The following is a 20,812-nucleotide window of genomic DNA, read 5'->3' on the forward strand; positions in this document are numbered from 1 at the left end:
TTTTCTATTGAAGCTTTAAGTACACTTTCTTTGTTATGTATGCTTACTGTTAGCTTTTATATGCTGTGGGGATTTTCTCTTCTGGTCTTGTCTATGTGATGCTCTGTGTGCTTCTTGTATATGTATACTTGGGTCTTTCCTTAGTTTGGGGGGAAGTTTTCTTGGTCTATGCCTTTAACTTGGGATTCTTCTCCCTTATCAATCCCTGTAATTCAAAGGTTTAGTCTTTTACCACATTTCCTGTATGTTCCTTTCCTCTGTGTTTTTAAATTTTTCATTTCTGATGTTTATTTTGTCTAGCTCCTCGACTTTTTTTCAAGCTTTGATATTCTGTCTCCTGCTTGATTCATCTTCCTTTGCATTGTACTGGGGTTTTCAATTCCATCTTCATTGCAAATGACTCCTCTTCTCTTTATTTAATTCTCTTCTTAAGTCCTGGACTGTCTTGATCATTTCCATCAGCCTTTTGTTTGTATTTTCTTGGGTATATCTTGGGTGTTTATTCTCCCTAAGCTTTCTCTTGAATTTCATTGAACTATTTCTTTGTGTCTTCTTTAAACTCTGAATTTTTTGATGAAGTTTATGATTGTTCATTTAAATTCTCTGTCCAGGGGCTCATTAAGGTAATTTTCATCATCAAATATTTCTATGGGACTGGTGGGTTTGGGGGAGGAGATACTGTCTTCATCTTTCATATTGTCTGTATTTTTGCCGTGAGATCTGGGCATATGGACTTGTTTTGTTAGTTCTGTGTCTGATTAGGAAAGACTGCGTTGAGGCAAAGTACAGGATGTGTATGTCAAGTTGGGCCTAGAGATTGGCTATGGCTTGGGTGAAATAAAGTCTGATGGATACAAGGGACTGGGATGCTGTACAGGATATGTGTCCTGGTCCAAGCCTGAGGTACGAGGGATAGATCTTGCTAGGTCTAGAGATTGGATATGGCATTAGAGGGGCCTGTGAGTTGGAGGGATGGAGGGAGGGTCATGGCCGAAGATTGATAGAGACACATACAGGAATGACCAGACTGTGCTGGGGCACTGTATGTGTGGCCTAGTCTAGATCTTGGGGGTTGGGAAAGGTGCATGGATGGGAGGAGCATGCAGGCTTCCCTGGCTAATCCCTACAGAAGAATGTGCAAGATGCCAGGCACCATATTTAATCTTCATGGAAAAATAAAATCTAAATCTTTCCAGGGAGTCCTTCAAATATTAGACCACAGTTTTGTTTCTCTTTCTTTGTCTCTGATGCTTGGACCACTGGTTAATGGTTTGAAATCTAGTCTTTGCTAATTCCATTTCCATTCCTGCTCCTAGCAAGGAACAAGCTTGTAACACAAATCTCTAAATGGTCTTTTAATAAAAACCTTGTACCAGGCCGGGCGGTGGTGGCGCACGCCTTTAATCCCAGCACTCGGGAGGCAGAGCCAGGCGGATCTCTGTGAGTTCGAGGCCAGCCTGGACTACCAAGTGAGTTCCAGGAAAGGCGCAAATCTACACAGAGAAACCCTGTCTCAAAAAACCGGAAGAAGAAAAAAAAAAAAAAAAACACACCTTGTACCAGATATTGGGGTAAATGCTGAAAGATCAGAGAAACAAAGGAACAAACCATTGCCACATCTCATCTCACCAACTCCATGAATCCTCTGACTGAAATCCTCTGAATTCTCACCCAAAAGGCTGCAGCCATAAAAGCCTCTAGTTGAAAGAGACACTTTTACCAAAAAGCCTTTAGTTCCCGTCTCCTCACACCTTATATACCTTTCTCCGCCCAGCCATCACTTCCTGGGATTAAAGGTGTGTGCCATCACTGCCTGGCTCTGTTTTCTCTCCTAGACTGAGTCAATCTCATGTATCCAGGGTGGCTTTGAACTCACAGAGATCCAGATGGATCTCTGCCTCCCAAGTGCTAGGATTAAAGGTGTGTGCGACCACTGCCTGGTATCTATGTTTGATCTAGTGGCTTGTTTTGTTTTCTGATCTTCAGGCAAATTTTATTAGGGTACACAATATATCACCACACAAGCTAATCCACTGTCCTCAGAGGGAAGGGATGTCTTTGAATTTCCAAGTTTCCATAAAGGGGTATAATAAAGGTATAAATGTTAATCATTTTTATATCTGTTATAAGGCATGGAAACAGCATATCACATTTGGATAATAGCAGTTATATGTTCAGTGCTAGATGTGGTTTGAACAGTTGCCAAGACATGTTTAGTTAAGCTTCCCCAGATACCTTGTAATGCCCAAAGAATTCAACTGGAGTCATTTTATAACCAGAGAGAAACTAAAGGCCAATTTCTAGTTTCTTTCTTAAACATAAATGCAAAATTACCCAACAAAGTATTAGCAATCTGCATGTATCTGATTCTCCAGCACTATTTTTCTTCATAACAATTCAGTCCTACTTCGAGACTAACCACCTAGAATTAGTGTCAGACTCTGCATTTGTCATGGGTTCAGTTCTAAGACCACTCTCATGTCAGACTACTGTCACAGGTCCTAGCTCTCCTGCTGCCCTGAATTTCTGTGCAAAGGTTACAAATAGTCAACCAAGTGACAAGTGGGTGAGACGGTGTCTCAGAGAGACTTTATCTAATGGATTTGGAATATCCCACCTTCACGGGTGCACATGTAACAACTCAGAAGTTGTCTGAAGCTAGTCATGTAGATTTTAGGGAGGCTTCATTACATAGGCATAATTGATTAAATGACATTTGTTGTAACTAGACTCCAGCTCCTGCTGCTCTACCTTTCCTGAAGATTACAGAGCATTGCCAAAAGTTCTCACCCTCCAATGTAGGCTTGGATGTCCTGATAACCAGCCACTACTCTAAAGCTTTGTAAGGACTGGCCTGATTAGCACAAGCAAATGATTAAAATGGGTTTATTTTTTAAATATTTAGTTTTATTTTATGTGTATGAGTATTTGCCTTGGTGTATGTATTTCCACCACATGCATGCATTGCTCATGGAAACCAGAAGAGGGCATCAGATCCTCTGGAATTGGAGTTAGAGATGGTTGTGAGCTACCATATAGGTGCTGGGAACCAAACCCAGGTTCTCTACAAAAGCAACAAGTGCTCTTAACCACTGAGCCAGCTCTCCAGCATTTCCTTCTTTAAAATTTTTATTTTAATTAGCTTACAAACTAGTGGGGTTTTAAAGATTTATTCTATTTATTTCATTATTCATGTTTGTGTGTGTGTGTATGTGTGTGTCTTACGTGTGTGTGTGTGTGTGTGTGTGTGTGTGTGTGTGTGTGTGCGCGCGCGCCAGCGGAGGTCAGAAGATGATGTCAGATTCCTTGGATCTGGAATTCACATTTTAGTAAATAGAACTATTACATATTAAATAGAACTATTAGATATAATATATTATAATAATTTGTAGTGCCAAAGACTGAACCTGGGGGTTCAAGCATGTTGAAAATGCAGTCTGCTACTGATATACCTTTATCTTCTACAGTATTTATTAAATGTTTTTCTAATACAAGTCATGGAAATAAACTAAAATTCTCCATAGTCACTCAGAGTTGATCACTGTTTTCATTTTGGTACATAAGAGAAATACAAATTAGATTTTGTAATTTATAGCATCAAAATTACTTGTAAAAATCTATTCATGCCTTCATGAGTTCAGGTATACAAGTGTGTTTGTGTAATTATCCCTCCTTTGTGACATCCCATAAAGAAGAGTGCATATGAAATAAAATCATCTATCCTCTGCTGTTAATAACTACAAGTTATACATTGATCTCTTATAATGTACAAAGCATTATATATTAGTTGGATTCAGATGAAAGAACTCCAGTACTTGCATGATTTTTACCACACTGATTTGAAAACCTTTGCTTGCATAAGATGTAAACTTGTATTAAAATATACTCTATTTTATTTAAGTATACTTTATAAATACCTACTATTGTGTGTTTATGTGCTGTCATTTTTGTTTAGGCCCATAATTAGCATTTTAAAATCAAGGTAGAAGTAGTTTGTACTACAAAATAACAGGTGAAGAAATGTTATAACAATGAGGGGAGACTAGGATTCTCACGTTCTGATAGAATGTACTACTATTGATTATGCATCCTTTCAGGACTCTATAGACAGTGTCAACTGAAGATATGAAAATAACAGTTTGTACATGCTCAGGAACTTAGCAAAATATTTAGAAATATAAATCCAAGCAGAAAAAATTCTCTTCTCTTCATGCATATTGAAATCAAGTAGAAGATGAAAGTAAGAAGAGCATCAGATGTTTTTCACAAAATGGAGTTTGAAATGCAGTGAAGAGTGTGGTAGAATCAGACAGAAAGTCTGTTTTTGAGCATATGCATTGCAGGTCCTAGTGTGTGTGTGTGTGTGTGTGTGTGTGTGTGTGTGTGTGTGTGTGTGTGTGTGTGTCCTCTGGCTTGTGTAGAAGTAGGTGTATGTAAATGTGTGTAGGCTATGAAACTTACAAGGTACCTACAAAGAAGAGAGTACTGAGGGCAAAGGGACAGAAGACCGGGGAGAAGGTGAGGGAGGAAAGCGAATGTTGTTTGAAAATGTCATAATAAAGTCTAATACTTTGTATGCTAATTTATAGTCTTCTTAGAAAGACTGAAGGAGGAATCATGGCGCTGGCTGGAAAGCGACAGCATTAAAAAGACTTACTTTTCTCCAGAACATAAATTAAGCCTACAGGCTTTCTCACACAATAGTTGTACATTTCTGTATTTCAGCAACTTATTAGCATGAATTTACTAACACAGAAGTCACGTTTCACTGTTGCGTGTTATTACTTGACAGTTTTACAGCCATCATGATCTTTTTTTTGTTTTTCAACTCATTTCTGAGTAATGGTGAAATGTAACTTGGCTTGGTGGTCACCTGAAGTGACTGACCTACAGCCAAGAAACTGGCTGAGGGAAAGTCTTCAGGATTTCAGAAGAACTAATTCTATTACATTTGTTTCTTCTTTCAACCCAAGTTTTAGTCAATTATCTAAATGTTTTGTCCTCCACTTAATAAAAGATTTAATAGGTGATTCTATACATTCCTGATTTAATCTTATTTTAATGCATTTTCATTGGTATGCTAATCCCCTTAAGGAATACATAATTAGCTTAACTCAGCAAGTTTTGAGGCTTTTCCCAAGAATGTAATATTGAATCTTAAATTTGGTTAGGTATTTATATTCTTTTATTAATTTTTAAAGATACTATATGAAGCAATGGATTTCCTTGGGCTTTTTCATACAGATCTTGTTCTTACTATCTGTTTTCTCAACTTACCCTTCCCAGCCTCATGTTTCCCCTTTTTAATTAATGGTCCACTTCCTTTCCCTAGTGACCCCTTTAAGGGATGGCTGCAGGAGACTTGGCCAGGCAGTTAGTATTGTACATAAGAAAGGTAGCCACCATCTTGGTTCCTAGGACCAGATGTTAAAGAGAATAACCTGGAGTTTGATAGAGCCAAGCCTTAGGTGATTGATCAGATCAGCCTTGGTAACCTCTTATCCACTATAGAGTTGAAACTCAGAAGCTCCATCAGTTGACACTGACACTGACCTCTCCAGCAGGGTGACCAATAGTGAATGTTGAAAGTAGAAAGTCGGGCCGGGCGGTGGTGGCGGTGCACGCCTTTAATCCCAGCACTCGGGAGGCAGAGCCAGGCGGATCTCTGTGAGTTCGAGGCCAGCCTGGACTACAAAGCGAGATCCAGGAAAGGCGCAAAGCCACACAGAGAAACCCTGTCTCAAAAAAAAGTTATAAAAAAAAAAAAAAGAAAAGAAAAGAAAGTAGAAAGACGGATGCGTACCTGTATAGGTCAGTGTCGCCACTTCCTCCTCTCCAGAGCTAGATCATTGGCCACCCCAGGAGGAACCAAGTAGGGAGGTTTGGCAAGGTAGGAGGCCCTGGCCAGCCCACAGACTGAAAAAGGATGATGGTATAAATTCAACTTTCTAATAAGGAACAGTTTACCAGGGTTGCCTGCCATTTTATTGCTTGCTGGGTTTTTTGATCATGGAAGTTTTATCATGATTTTTATTTTTTAACCTATTTTTATGTTTAATATTGCCTACTTTATATTTCTTATTAAAAAAAACTATTTGAGTCTTAGTTGTTTTAACCAATCTAACTCTGGGTTTAAGCTTTTTGTATTTCATACCAATGTTGATTTGGCTAAAGTTTACCATTTTATTTTTTTCTTTATTTTCCCTTTCTACTGTGATTTTAATTTAAATATTGTTTTTATGCTTTAATTTTGCCCTTTTTGTTGACCTACTGTAAATACTGCTTTAGTGGCTGTCTTAGGTTTTTTTTAGCCCACCTTTGAGTTTTGTCTTTAGTAATACTACATGTCACTGATTGTTCTACAACTCTTCGGCAGTGTGTGTCTGGCCTCTTCCAGCTTTGCGCCGTTTCTCCGCTGGTGTTATTAATACTGTCCTGTGCAGAGATGTCATTCACTGAGGCACTTCCTATCTGCCTGCACGCTTGACTTTCTCTGCACCCATTGCTCTCTAATGCCTTGTATAGATCTGGGTTGTTATTGACTATTGTCTTTAGTCAGCCTGATAGATGCCCTTTAATATTAATTAAGATGCCATAAAAATATGGACAGATGACTTTATAAATATGTATAAAACTCTTGGTGAGGCCGGGCAGTGGTGGCACACGCCTTTAATCCCAGCACTCGGGAGGCAGAGGCAGGCGGATCTCTGTGAGTTCGAGGCCAGCCTGGTCTACAGAGCGAGATCCAGGAAAGGCGCAAAGCTACACAGAGAAACCCTGTCTCGAAAAACCAAAAAAAAAAAAAAAAAAAAAAAAAACTCTTGGTGAAAGACATTGGACACAAAAATTTTTTAAGGATGGGAAAAAGTACTAACAAAATATCAAAGTCACAACAATAAATATTCTGAAAAAACTCCAGTAGCACAGTAAGTGATCCCAAGAATTGAGCAATGGAACTATGAAGTTATAAAGCTGCTTTGCAGCAAAGGAAATATTCACCAGAGTGAAAAAGACAGCCTATAGGATGAAAATAAATCTTTGCCAACTACACATCAGACAGAGTATTATTATCTAAAATATATAAAGAACAACAAAAACTAAACCTTCGCATTCCTAATCACCCAATAATAAATAGACTGATGAACTGAATAGTCTGTTCTCAAGAAAAGGAATACAGGAGCTGGAGAGACTGTTCAGTGGTTACAAATGCTTGCTACTCTTCCACAGGACCAGCCTGGTTCCCAGCACCCACCTCAGGGGCTCATAACTGCCTCTAACTCCAGTTCCAGCTCTTGCACGAGCATGTGTGTGCACATTTATGAGTGAATACACACACACACACACACACACACACACACACACACACACACACAGGAAAGTAAATCATTTTCTACATTTTTAGATTTTTAATTAAAATCTAATTACATCGCTTCTCCCCTTCCCTTTCCTCCCTCCAATCCTTTCCATGACCCCCTCATTTTGATGGCCTCTTTTTCTTTGATCATTATCGTTAACACACATACACATACACACACACACACACACACACACACACACACACACACAGGGAGAAGGAGAGAGAGGGAGAGGGAGAGAGAGAGAGAGAGAGAGAGAGAGAGAGAGAGAGAGAGAAGGATGAGATGCGATTATATAAATACAACCTGCTAAGTCCATTTGGTGTTGCTCATGTGATTTCAGGGCTGACCATTTTGTATTGAAAAACCATTTAGGGGGCTCATCCCTGGGAAAGACTTAATTCATTCTCTCTTAGAAGTCAATAGTTTCCTGTTGGCCTTTGTCTGTGGGTGGGGGCCCCTGGGAGATTTCCCCACATAAGTATGTCTGTTGGTGTTGTCATTGAGATTTTCTTTAGGCAGCCATTTTGTTGAAATATTGTGGGTGTAGCTCCCTTGTCATTTCTAAGAGACGGTCTCATAGCAGACTTCCTGGTCCTCTGGCTCTTGCACTCTTTTCACCCCTCTTCCTCAATGCTCCCTGAGTCTTAGGTGTACAGTTGTGCTGTAGATTGATCGCTGGGGTGGGCTTCCCCAGATCAGCTGATTATAACCCTTGTGGTTTTCTGTAATGGGCTCTGTGAGAGCTGTACTTCCCTGTGAGGACACAGTTAAATTTTAGAAAGCAGTTGGGAATTATACCGGTCTAGTGAAGTGGGGCAGTAAGTTCTCCTCTAAGACGCATAACCTCACTAGCTCTGGGGAGTTAGATGTTAAAGTGAATGACAGCTTACTGGTATAGTGGAGTTGAAAAGTGACCGGCCAGGAGGAAGAGAGAAACAGGATGCAATGTCTAGAGAGGGGTTTTCAGTGTGTCAAGTCTGTGTCTCCCATCAGATTATACACATGTTCTCTGTGAGTATACTATATTACGTAAAGAAAAAAGCCTTAGAATATGTGAACAGAACCTACCTAGGTTTGGTGTTTTTGAGTTGAGGGAGATAGAGATATTTGCACATCCACATTTATTGCTGTATTATTCTCAATGTGTTTTCATACTTGTATGTGCCTAGCAGTCTTAGAAAGATGCATACCAATGTATTTACAGTGGTTATCTGTGAAAAGAAATTATTTTTTACTTTTTAAATGTTCCTGTTGCCTGAATTTTATAATAGTTCCTATAATCATTTTGGAAATAAAACAATTTTTTAAATGGCGCATTATATATAATTGCCAAAAATACAGAAAAACTGAATCAAGACCATTTTCCCCAAGGTTTCAGAAGCAAATGATCATAATTTTTCTGTGAGGCTTAAATGAAATTTTACTTTTAGAAATAAGATGCTGACTCTCCCTATACAAGACACAAATTAATAGTAAGAATGGTCTTTTAAATTGTGTGACTTTGATAAAAGTTTCTGTTGTAAACTATTACTTTACACTGGAAATTGTGAACACCATGATTTACAAGACTTTGGGAAATCAAGAGTCCTAATTCAAATTCAGATATTCATTGATCATTAATACACATCTGTGTCGGACTTAAAGAGATGAGAGCAAAGATCTGTTCATTCTAGAAAGAGCACTGATCAGACCAAAGAAACACATCTGTCTCAGTGAAACAGTGAGCTTATTGAGGTTCCGTAGAGGGTCAGAGGTGAGTGGGGTTGCTGACTGGGACATGGGTACCTCAAATTCAGCTCCAAATGCAGCTCCAGCACCAATGACCCACTCTCCATGTGGAGCGATTCCACATGAGCCCGGCACTAGACCCCTGCAGACAGTCTCATCTCCCTAGCATGTTCTTTGTTCTTTTCTTCTTTGTCCTTCTATAACCTTCAGGATCCTCCTGAGCTTTGTAAAGGAAAGCAGCACATCTAAAATGTTACCCCAGGAACTTAAACTGCAAGTGGAAACATGAAGGAGGGATGGATGTAGAAACTCCACATTAAAGAGAACAGAGCATTTCTCATCCCAGTCCAGTAACCCCAGAATTTTACATGGACTATCTGGAAGATAAAGGACAGCTGCTACTTCACAGCACTGATTTTAACTAAATACCTACCTCTTGTCTATCACACAGCAATCAGCAAGCCTTTTTACTGGAGAATGTCCCATGCAATAATGCAAGCTGTGAGGAAGTGCATCGGATGTTTAAAGTCTACTGGGACCTAGCAGGCCTAAATCTAATCAAAGACGCCGTGGTTGCCACCTTTTTTGATATCTATGAAGATGTGAGTTCAGAACTGTCCTGTGTGCTTAGAGTTTAATTGCTATCTAGATCATTTCACTGTAGCTTCATATACGAGCAAATGGAATGAGAATGATTCATTAAAGAAAACCTTTTAATGTTAAATAGGGGTGGGGGCTGACTAATGTTAGGAATAGTTGATCTCTGTAGTTGAATATGAAAATGTTAGCTCTTCTTGTACTTATTTGGAATAAACTGCTGCAAAATTGTGCTTTAAGACTAGCAGATGTACATGTTCATCAGCTGACCGAAAGCAGAACCAACAGGTACCCACACAGACAGCAGAAGAGTGCATCCACCACACTTATAAAGTGAAACAAGGCATCTCTGCTGCCACTTCTAGGGCTCTGTCACAGTTGCCAAGTGAGCTGGTGGAAGACTCTGTAGGTACCTGGCATCCACCTTGGTACCTGGCATCCACCTTTCTAAAGAGAGTTCTAGTTTCCTACTTAGAGGAAGAAAAAAAGCTTTTAAAGAATATAAAGTTAACTTATCCGCATATATCCTTGCAGATAGTTTACTGTAGAAAGTAAAAGCCCATCAGGACATTTATGTCTTCATTAACCTTTCTATTTTGTTGTTCTATTTTGCTTTGAGTTTAAGAGGCTTATACTCAATGATGAATTATTGATACCCACATTTCCTTCTGCTTTTCCTGCTGCCAAATCTCATTTCATTTCATTTTTCATTAGCAGTTTCCAAGCATAAAAGTAATTGGTAGAAATATTACAAGAGAAAAAAATCAACAAAATTGCCTACAAATCAATTTTTAATTTCTATACATCAAAAAATATAATAAATGAAAATTTAAATTATTTTTAAATATGGAAAATAGAAATGCTACAAATGAGTGAAATAATTAATATCCTTAATATAAAAGTATTCATAGAAACTGATGTCACCAAAAATTCTCTAGAAAAATATAGTCAATTTACAGGAAAAAATATGCTGCTAACATTTATAAAATGAAAATGAGTAGCATCATGAGATGCAGAAGAGTGTCAACTTTAAATTAATGTTTGTTTTTTCTACAATAAAATGAACTGAATTTCTACGTGTTAAAGAGGGAGGGAAAGGTGGTACCAGTGCCGCAGGCCCCGCAACAGGGAACTTGGCCCCGTTTGCAGAGGAGCTGAAAATTCCTGCACAAAGTAGTGAGCTTCTACTACATGTAAAAAGCATATGCTGCAAACGTCTGGAAACCTGAGTTGGATCCCCAAAACCTTCTGTGAAAAAAGAGACTCAATTCCCGAAAGTTGTCCCTGACTTCCACATTACACTCCCTATGTATGCCTCACACACACAGTAATGGGTCTAAAGAGGGAATCTTAGGGCTAAGTGTGCTGACACACACCTTTAATTCCAGTACTTTTGAAGCAGAGACAGGTGGATTTTTGTATATCTGAGTCCAACCTGATCTACAAACTTGGCTAGCCAGTTTCAGGCCAGCCAAGGCTACATAGTGAGACTCTGTCTTAAAAAAAAAAGAAAAAAAAATTCACTGTGCATGTACATATGACCAGAAGGAAATATAACAAAATGTTAACAATTACTTCCCAGGACTATTTTCTTTTTTATTTCCTATTTAAATTGTGTGCATATATTTTCAGTAAACTTATTTCAAACATCAACCTACTAAGGTTGTACAAATGACAAACTCCCTGAGAAAATTAACTTCCAAGGACGAAGGGTTTCAGTCCACAGTCACTAGATCCTGTCTCTTGGCCAGTGCAGCACACAGTACACCATGTCAGGAGCACATGGCAGAGGAGGCCAGCTCACCTGTGATGGCCTAACAGCAGAGAGAGATAGGAGAAGCTGAAGTCACAACACCCCTTCAGGGACATCAGGAACATACCCATGTACAGGCCTTATCTCCCAAAAGATCCCACCACCTCCCACAGGCTGCCAAGCAAGTCTTTAACATGTGAGCCTTTGGTGTAAATTATCCAAACTATAGCACAAGTCACACAGTGGTCTTTTTCTTTCACCTAGTAGTACAATTTTTGTTTTTTCAGGGAATTTTGGACATTATAGTACTCAGTAAAGGATACACCAAGAATGATGTCGCCATTCATACACTCAAAAATAACTTTGAAGCAGATGCTTATTTTGTTAAAGTCATTGGTGAGTATTTTAGATGTTACCATTCATCTTGTTTTCCTCCTTCCTTCCCTTTCCTCTCTCTCTTCCCTTCTACTCATTTTCTGGTACAAGTGCACACTCCTGTGTAATGCATGTACAACCTCTAGACCAGGAAATGAACTTCAGCAGAACATCGTGCTAGCTATACATAGGCCCCATTCAGATATACCAGCTGTCCCAACAATGACTCTCTTCCCCTTCTGGTTTAGTATTCTGCCCAGGATATGTTGAATTTTTCACATCTTTCCAGGCTTCCTCAATCTAGGACACTTTTTCAGTCATTTTCTATTTTTATCTCCATTGATTTTAAAGAATGCAAATTTTTTATTGTTAGATAATCCTGTTTCCTCACTATCTAACTCCAGTTACCCATTTTTGGCAAAACTCCACAGCAAGGAATTGCAGAGCAGGGATTCTGCACTTCCAGGTCATTGGACCAGGAGGCACATGGTGCACACTGCTCACCTGCTCACAGAGATGAACAGTTTGGTTTTTTTTTATATGTGTATGAGTGTTTTGCCTGCATGTACGTATTGTGTACCTTATATGTGCCTGTAAGCCCTCAGAGGTCAGAAGAGGGCATTGGATCTCCTTGAACTGAAGTTACATACTGTTGTGAACCACATGTTGGTGTTAGAAACAGAATCCTGGTCCTCTGTGAGAACAAGTGCTCCTAACCACTGAGCAGTCTCTTTACCCCTGAGATGACCAGTTGTTTGTTTGTTTGGTTTTTAATTTACTTTATTTTATGTGCATTGGTGTTTTTCCTGCATGTATGTCTGTGTGATGGTGTCAGGTCCCCTGGAAGTGAAATTATAGACAGTTGTGAGCTGCCATGTGGGTGCTGGGAATTAACTCAAGTCAGAAGAGCACCTAGTACTTTTAACTGCAAAGCCATCTGTCCAGCCCCAAGATGACCAGTTTTCTCTCTCCTGCATTCACTGTTTTTCCCTTCCCCATTCCTACAGACAGACATTCTGATATTACTTGTATCCTTTTTATATCAAACTTTTACCTGCTACCATTGGAGTCTATTGATAGCTCCTGCCTCAACTTTTGTCAAATAATGATCCTGCTTTGCCATCATTCTTTCTACATTATTTTTTTTTTACATTTATTTACTAGATTGTGTGTGTGGCTGCCTGAGTGTGTGTATCTGTTCCACATGCATGCAGGAACCCTCAGAGGTCCTAAGAGGGTTTCAGATCCCCAAGAACTGGCGTTAAGAGTTGTAAGCCACCTTGTGGGTTCTGGAAACCAAACCCGGGTCCTCTGCAAGAGCTCTTAACTGCTGAGCTCTATGCACAGCCCCAACCTTCCACATAACTGGCTGGCGTTCAGATATTCCTTCTGTCCAGTGCTTGCCCTGTGCCTTGAATCATGTGTAAACCCAGGCTCTGGATGCTTGGTGTACATGTTAGTGTTTTGTCATTTCTTCCAGGTTCCTTTGCGACAAAAGTAAGAAAATGGAAGTCAGGCTTCATATACATACACATCTGGTCACATGTATGATAAAACTGTGGATTCCTGCCACTACTTACATTTTTAACCCACACAGTACTTCCAAGTTCTTTGCAGTCTCTCTATATACATCCTCTGTGGCAGTGAGAATTTGGCCTCTCATTTCCCTGCGCCGTTTCTTTTCTGTAACAAGTTCCTTGCAGTTGCCTGTCCCAGGAGTGTCTGTGCTCATAAAGGCTTATGTATTTTACTATGTGTATGCCTGCACTCTTTGCAAAGACTTGAAATACTGCTGTGTTTTTTCATTGGGTTTTTACATGTTCATTTTTAGTATGTGGAAATAAATACTTCAATGTAGCCTCATTGGACTCACTGATTCTGGGAAGGTATTTTATAAAATAGTTTTTGGGAGAATTTTTCTTTATAGATAGCCATTTTCAAAAAGGAACAAATTTCTTTCTTTCTCTAATCTCCATGCCTTTTATGTCTTACTGTGCTAGCTAGAATGAATAAGAGTGGACATCTTTGCCACCTTTCCCTCATGAGCATCACGTTTCCTCATTAGGCATATTAGCTGTCCAAGGACTTCTCCTTAGGTCATATTTCAAAGGTTCACTTCCTTTCTCATTGACTGAGAGGAATTAGTGTTGAGGATAGCTCTTTTTAATACTATTAGAGTTGACCTCTGAACTCCACACATACACTGTGTCATGTAGACATCCACACCCCAACACAGGAACATACACAAAGATTTCAAATTTTTTAATTAATTTTTAAAGATATATGTATAAAGTGAACAGATTTTTTAAGTTTTTAAATTAATTTTTAAGGACATATAGGTATAAAGTGAAATTTAATTTTCTCAGAAATTGAACTGGTTCTTATCTGTGGTCATAAGTCAGTGAATGTATTAATAGACTTTGGGTGAAATTAGATTGTATTTTTAATGTAAGCTTATGACAGTAGTAATAGGCTGTTCTTTATCTTTCCACAGTTCTTAGTGGTCTGTGTTCTAATGACTGTCCTCGTAAGATCACAGTAAGTAAACTTGATTCTTCATCACAGATATTTCTATGAAGTTTTCTTCAGGGGCCTGAGAGCTGGCTCAATGGTTGAGAGCACTTGCTGCTCTTGTGGAGGCCCCGGGTTCGGTTCTCAGCACCCACCCAGAGGCTAAGAGCTGTCTGTACTCTTCTTCTAGGGATCTGACACCCTCTTGAGGGCTTCTCAGGTACTGTATACACATGGAGTACATACATACATGCGGGCAAACACTCATACACATAAAACCAGTATATAAATAATCTTTTTTTTAAATTATCTTCAGGATAAGTAAATATACGCAAAATAGTCATAAGTTACAATCAAAGTTGATATTTGTATTTGGTAGTTATTAAAGTATCCATTATTACTCAAGGAAATGCTAGAATTTTGGTACCTCTCCATAAAAAGTTATCACTATACAACTGAGGTTATAGCTCAATTAGTAGAAGGCTTGCTAGCTAGCATAGCCTTGAGTTTGATCTTCAGTATTGCATAAAACCAGGCATGGTGGTACATGTCTATAATCCCAGTACACAGTGGGTAAAGCCAGGGGAGATGAGAAGTTCAAGATCATCTTCAACTCTATAGCAAATTTGAGGCCAGCCTGTGATCCAGGAAACTGTATCTCAAAACAAGACGAAACTAAAAACAAATGTCTGTGTAAGGATCATTGCCTTTACCGAGTGTTTTATGAGGCCCTCCCATTGCTGCCTTCCCATTTAGTTGTTTAACATGAGATGCCTGTCTACAGGAGAGTGCAACCCTAAAGAACCTTATTATTCACCTTTGCATAGCTGATAGAGAGCACAGAATCATGCACATTCTAAACAGTGTGTGTGTGTGTGTGTGTGTGTGTGTGTGTGTGTGTGTGTGTGTGTGTGTGTGTTGATAGGGCAGGCACACGTGGAAGTCTGCAGATAGCCTCCAGAGTTTGTCCTCACCTTTCCATCTTGTTGGAGAGCTGGGGTCTCTTGTTGGAGAGCTGGGGTCTCTTGTTTTTGCCACTGTGCTGCATACTCCAGGCTAACTGGCCCACATGCTTCAAGGGATTCTCCTGGCTCTGCCTCCCATCTTATCAAAGGAGTGTTGGCATCATAGACAGTAATCACTGGATTCGGCTTTTACAGGAGTCTGAACTCAGCTCTTAAGGCTTGCAAGGCTTTCGCCCACTGAGCAATCTCCCAGGCCTCAAAAATTATTAACCACCACACACATACACACACACACACACACACACACACACACACACACACACACACACACAAGTTAAAGTTTCCGAAGTCTTGGAGTCAAGTGAGAAATTTCAACACAAAGCTAGATGTTTTGATTATAGTCTCAAATCCTTACAATCCATTTAAAGCACTACAATTCCAATACTTTCATGTATATATAGTTGAGAAACTTCTGTAGTTGAGACAGCTTGACTGTACTTGGGAACGATAACTGAAGTAGTGAGGAAAGCAGGGGTTGGCAGGAAGAAAGAGATTGGTTTACAATGCATGGAGAGCCCTAAAACTGAGGCGATTCTTCAGACAGCCTCAACTGAGGCAGAGGGCGAGGGTCTCTCAACTCCTACAGTAATCAGATAGTGCATTCAGATGTGTGACACAGCTCCCTAAGCTGAGAAGAGTTGGTCAAGTCCAACTGTGATTTAGCAGCAGAATCCAGGAAGTGAGTGTCTTTGTCCTGGCACAGAGGCCAAAATGAAGCATCACTACATCTTCTACAACACCAAGGCATTTTCCATAAGCTAAGGATGGATGCAGAGTCAACAGTAGGTTTCAACTTTAAAGGCAGATTAATGAAGAAGCTGCATCTATTAAAGTAGTTACTGCTGCCGTATTCCAGCACAGTTGAGGAAGTTAAGGAGAAAAGATGTCATCCGAAGCAAGTCTGTAATTGTGGTAAAACTAGATGACAAGGCCGGGGCGGGTGGTGGCGCACGCCTTTAATCCCAGCACTCGGGAGGCAGAGCCAGGCGGATCTCTGTGAGTTCGAGGCCAGCCTGGGCTACCAAGTGAGTTCCAGGAAAGGCGCAAAGCTACACAGAGAAACCCTGTCTCGAAAAACCAAAAAAAAAAAAAAAAAAAAAAAAAAAAAAAAAAAAAAAAAAAACTAGATGACAAATGCTTGAGAAATTTTTGGTTTGTCATCAGTAGAACCTACATTCATAAAAATGCAAAGAAGACAATAGGGATTAAAACACAGAAGTTTCTCTCTCTCTCTCTCTCCTCTCTCTCAGCTCCGCTCCCTCCCTCCGCGCCCTCTCTCCCTCTCTCCCCCTCCCCCTTCTCGCCCCCTTCTTCCCCTCTCCCCTCCCTCCCTCCCTCTCTCTTCTACCTCCTCCTTCCCCTTCTTCTTCTTTCCTCATTTTCTCTTCTCTTCCCTCCCTCCGTGTGTGTCTCTCTCTCTCTCTCTCTCTCTCTCCTCTCTCTCTCTCTCTCTCTCTCTCTCTCTCTCCTCCTCCTCCTCCTCCTCCTCCTCCTCCTCCTCCTCCTCCTCCTCTTACCCCACCCCACCCCACTCAGTAGGGTCTCATGTCCTCAGGCTGGCCTTGAGCCTGGTCTCCACTGTCTGTCTACAGGATTATAGGTACCCCCACCATGTGCTTTGTGTGATGCTGGATCAAACCCAGGACCTCATACATGCTGGGCAAGCATTCTACTAGCTGAGCTACAGCCCAAATGAAGCTTTCTCCTTCGTTTTTTGAAAGTCGGTTTTGCTAAGATCACTAACATTTTATTTTTGTCATAAATTTTCAAACAAAAATTTCTCAAGCATTTGTTAACTTTTAATAGGATGTTCATTACAAGCTACATTTTATACCCTTTTTGATTAGAGTTGATTTTGAAGAGAGGAAGTCTATCATTTTATGTAAAGTTTAAAGACAGTTCTATAAATAGGAAATGGTATACAAGTTGAGATAAACTGCCAATCCAATTAGGCTCTGAGTTTCTCAGGAAAAACTGGAAAGTAATATTCTCTAAATGTGTAAAAGATTAAATGTGACAGAACTAAAAGTCAATATTTTCACTCAATTATAAATAGAATTTGACATTTTTGTACATTAGTAAGAAATTGTAGCATATGTCCAATTCAATATAAATATAACACGATGAGTGTGATGGTGCATGCCTTTAATCCCAGCTCTTGAAAGGCAGAAGCAGGTAGATCTGAGTACAAGGCCAGCCTGGTCTACAGAGTTCCAGGGCTATGTAGGAAGACTTTGTGTCAAAAAACTAAAAGAAGAGGAAAAAAGAAGAGGGGGAGGAGGAAGAAGATGAGGAGGAGGACAGAGGAGGGGGGAAAAGAAGAAGAAATGTAATGATAAAACCGTTTTCAGGCTTGAGGTTCTCTTAGTACTGGTAGTCAAACTCAAGAGTATTTCAGGTACTCTCTACCACAATCTGCATCCTTCACTCCAAAACTCTTGTAGTTTTGTTCCCTATGAAACCAGAATAATAAAGAAAAGTTTGCTTAAAATATTTACCCTTATAAAGTAGAAACATCAGGTCTTTAAAATACTCAGTTAAAATTCTGAACTATATAAATGCAACTTTCAAGTACTATAAGGTATTAGGAATTTTCTTCGGAGGCCAGTGAGATGGCTTAGCATGTAAAGACCAAGCCTGATGACATGAGTTTGATCTCCAGCATCCACATGGTGAAAGGGAAAACCAACTCCTGCAGGTTGTCCTCTAACCTACACACATGCACTTTAATACTCAAATGGCTGCATACACACACACACACACACACACACACACACACACACACACACACACGCACGCACGCACGCACACACGCATACACATACACATACAATAAATAACTAATTTTAATAATTTTCCACTAACCAGGTTTAATTTGAGCTATTATCTGTTTATGGAAATGTTCTTTTAAATAGCTACGATTATTTAAGACATATACATAAGAATTGGTTTGTGTAGCCAGGCTGCGGTGCCGCATGCCTTTAATCCCAGCACTCAGGAGGCAGAGCCAGGTGGATCTCTGTGAGTTCAAGGCTAGCCTGGTCTACCAAGCAAGATCCAGGACAGGTACCAAAACTACACAGAGAAACCCTGTCTTGAAAATCAAAAAAAAAAAAAGAAAAGAAAAAAGAATTGGTTTGTGCATGGTATGTACTCACTTCTAAGTGGATATTAGCTGTAAAGTAAAGGATAATCATGCTACAATCAATCCACAGACCCAGAGAGGCTAAGTAACAAGGAGGGCTCAAGGCAGGACTCATGGATCTCCCTGAGAAGGGGAAATAGAAAGATGTCAAGGGTGGACTGGGGATGGGTGTGGATGGGAACAGGAGGGATTAGTTTTGGGGGGGGGGGGGTGCTGGGAGAGACAACTAGAATTGGGGGGCTTTTCAGGGGTGAGGTAGAAACCTAATGCAATAGAACTCTCAGGAATCTACAATGGTGATCCTAGCAAAGTCTCCTAGTAATAGGGAATATGGTACCCAAACCAGCCATCTTATATAACCAGACTGGTGTCTAGCATAATTGTCATCAGAGAAGCTTTACCCAGCAACTGATGGGAGCAGATGCAGAGATCCACAGCAAATCATTAGACGGAGCTCTGGGAATCCTATAGAAGAGAGAAAGGAAGGATTGCAGGAGCCAGAGGTATCAAGACACTACAAGAAAACAGCCGACAGAATCAGCTAACCAGGGTCCCTAGGGGCTCACAGAGACTGAGCCAACAATCAGGGAGCCTGTATGGGGCTGGCCTACATCCTCTGCATACATGTTATGATTGTGTAGCTTGAGGTTCCTGTGGTACTACTAACAGTGGGGGCAGGGGCTGTCTTTGACTCTTTTCCCTACTTTGGGGACCCTTCTCCTCCTACTGGGTTGCCTCGTCCAGCTTTAATATGAGGGAATGTGCCTAGTTTTATTTTAACTTGATAGGCCATGTTTGGTTGATATCCCTGGAAGGCCTCCCCTTTTCTGAAGAGAAAGGAGGAGGAGTGGATCTGGGGTTGGGGGTGGGAGACTTGAAGGAGAGGAGGGAGGGAAAACAGCAGTTGGGATGTAATTTATGAGAGAAAAATGAAGAATTGGTTTGTGGCTGCTGGTAGATTGTCTGTGTTCTAGTAGATGCCCCTCCCCACATACGCACATGCATAAGCAGGCAGCACTGAAGTTTTAGACTCATTGGGCTCTTTAAAAAGAGGAGAACACAAAAGTGGGGTGAGGTCTTGGGTCTTTGGAGCTAGGAATTTGAGAGCCAGGTTGAGTATGATCAAGATACAGTTTATAAATGTATGAAAATTTCTAAGAATAAATATTCTTCATTTTGGTTTTTTTTTTTTTTTTTGGTTTTTTGGGGTTTTTTTACTATATAATAAATTTTCCTGAAATTCAAATCATTCACTTACTTTCCAAGACCAACCATTTCCTTTCTTATGCAGCCCTTTGGAGTGAACCAGCCTGGACCGTATATCATGTACACAACAGTTGATGCAAATGGCTATCTGAAAAACGGCTCAGGTAAGGCGTGTGGGATGTCTACAACATGCAAGGCATCTTCTTTCAGTATATTGGAGAGGCGAGCTGCTGTCACAATTATGTCACAACCCTGAATACAATTTTCTCTCATTGCACTTTTTCTTTATATACATAAACAAATTTTAAGAGCTATTCAGGACAAAAATGTCAACATGTATTCCTTCATTTATTATTACTGTGATGAACCGAACCCTTCTCCTTATTTCTCAGCTGAAATAACAGAAAAGGAGAGGTAACTTGACTTACCTTAAAGATTGAAATGATAAATCATATAAACTAGCTCATTTTAAGAAAAGTAAAAGCTAGAAATCCAATTGATACTACAATTTAAATTAATCCCATATTTTCAAATGTGGAATAAGAGGTCTAAAATTTAGAGAGATGTTTTTGATATCATTTTATAAAAGCACAGCTTCCTTGTCCATTGCAACAAACACTGTGGAGAAATTCAGTCAAGACAAAAAGGAAACAGACCAAAAGATGTCTGCATGTGACTGGTGCCTGAACTTCCTTTCAAATTACAGTAAATCCAACTACCTGCATAAAGAATAAAATCCCAACATTAGATGATTTCTTGAGAATCCTAGAATCTTGCCCATGAAGAAATATAAACAAGCTTAATATAATAACCAGAAAGAATGTGTTAGAGGCCAATTTGGTATTATATAATTGCCTTACATAAATTAAATGTACTATAATGAGTTTATTTTGTAGCTAATTATAAACATTTAAGAATTCATTGTGTGGGTGTGGTGGCATACTCCCTTTAATCTCAGTTTTCAGGAGGCAGGGGCAGGCAGGGGGATCTCTGTGTGTTCCAGGCTAGCCTGGTCTGTGTAGTAAACTAGACAGCCAGGGCCATGTAGAGAAACCCTGTATCAAAAAAAAAAAAAAAAAGGAAAGGAAAAGAAAGAAAAAGAAAAAAAAGAATT

General features: G+C 39.8%; 1 protein-coding gene across 1 annotated transcript in view; it reads left to right on the forward strand.

The window, feature by feature from the left end:
- The window catches only part of Itfg1 (integrin alpha FG-GAP repeat containing 1), a 148,561-nt gene that overhangs the window by 108,500 nt on the left and 19,249 nt on the right, over positions 1 to 20,812 (forward strand). Inside the window, exons 11-14 of the mRNA XM_052729033.1 lie at positions 9,538 to 9,688; positions 11,724 to 11,832; positions 14,306 to 14,349; positions 19,784 to 19,862. Coding sequence (XP_052584993.1) covers positions 9,538 to 9,688; positions 11,724 to 11,832; positions 14,306 to 14,349; positions 19,784 to 19,862 — 383 coding nt within the window. The remainder of the gene's footprint in view (positions 1 to 9,537; positions 9,689 to 11,723; positions 11,833 to 14,305; positions 14,350 to 19,783; positions 19,863 to 20,812) is intronic.

Source organism: Peromyscus californicus, unplaced genomic scaffold (genome assembly GCF_007827085.1).
Source record: "Peromyscus californicus insignis strain IS unplaced genomic scaffold, ASM782708v3 Scaffold_8__1_contigs__length_139910024, whole genome shotgun sequence".
NCBI classification, from domain to species: Eukaryota; Metazoa; Chordata; class Mammalia; order Rodentia; family Cricetidae; genus Peromyscus; species Peromyscus californicus.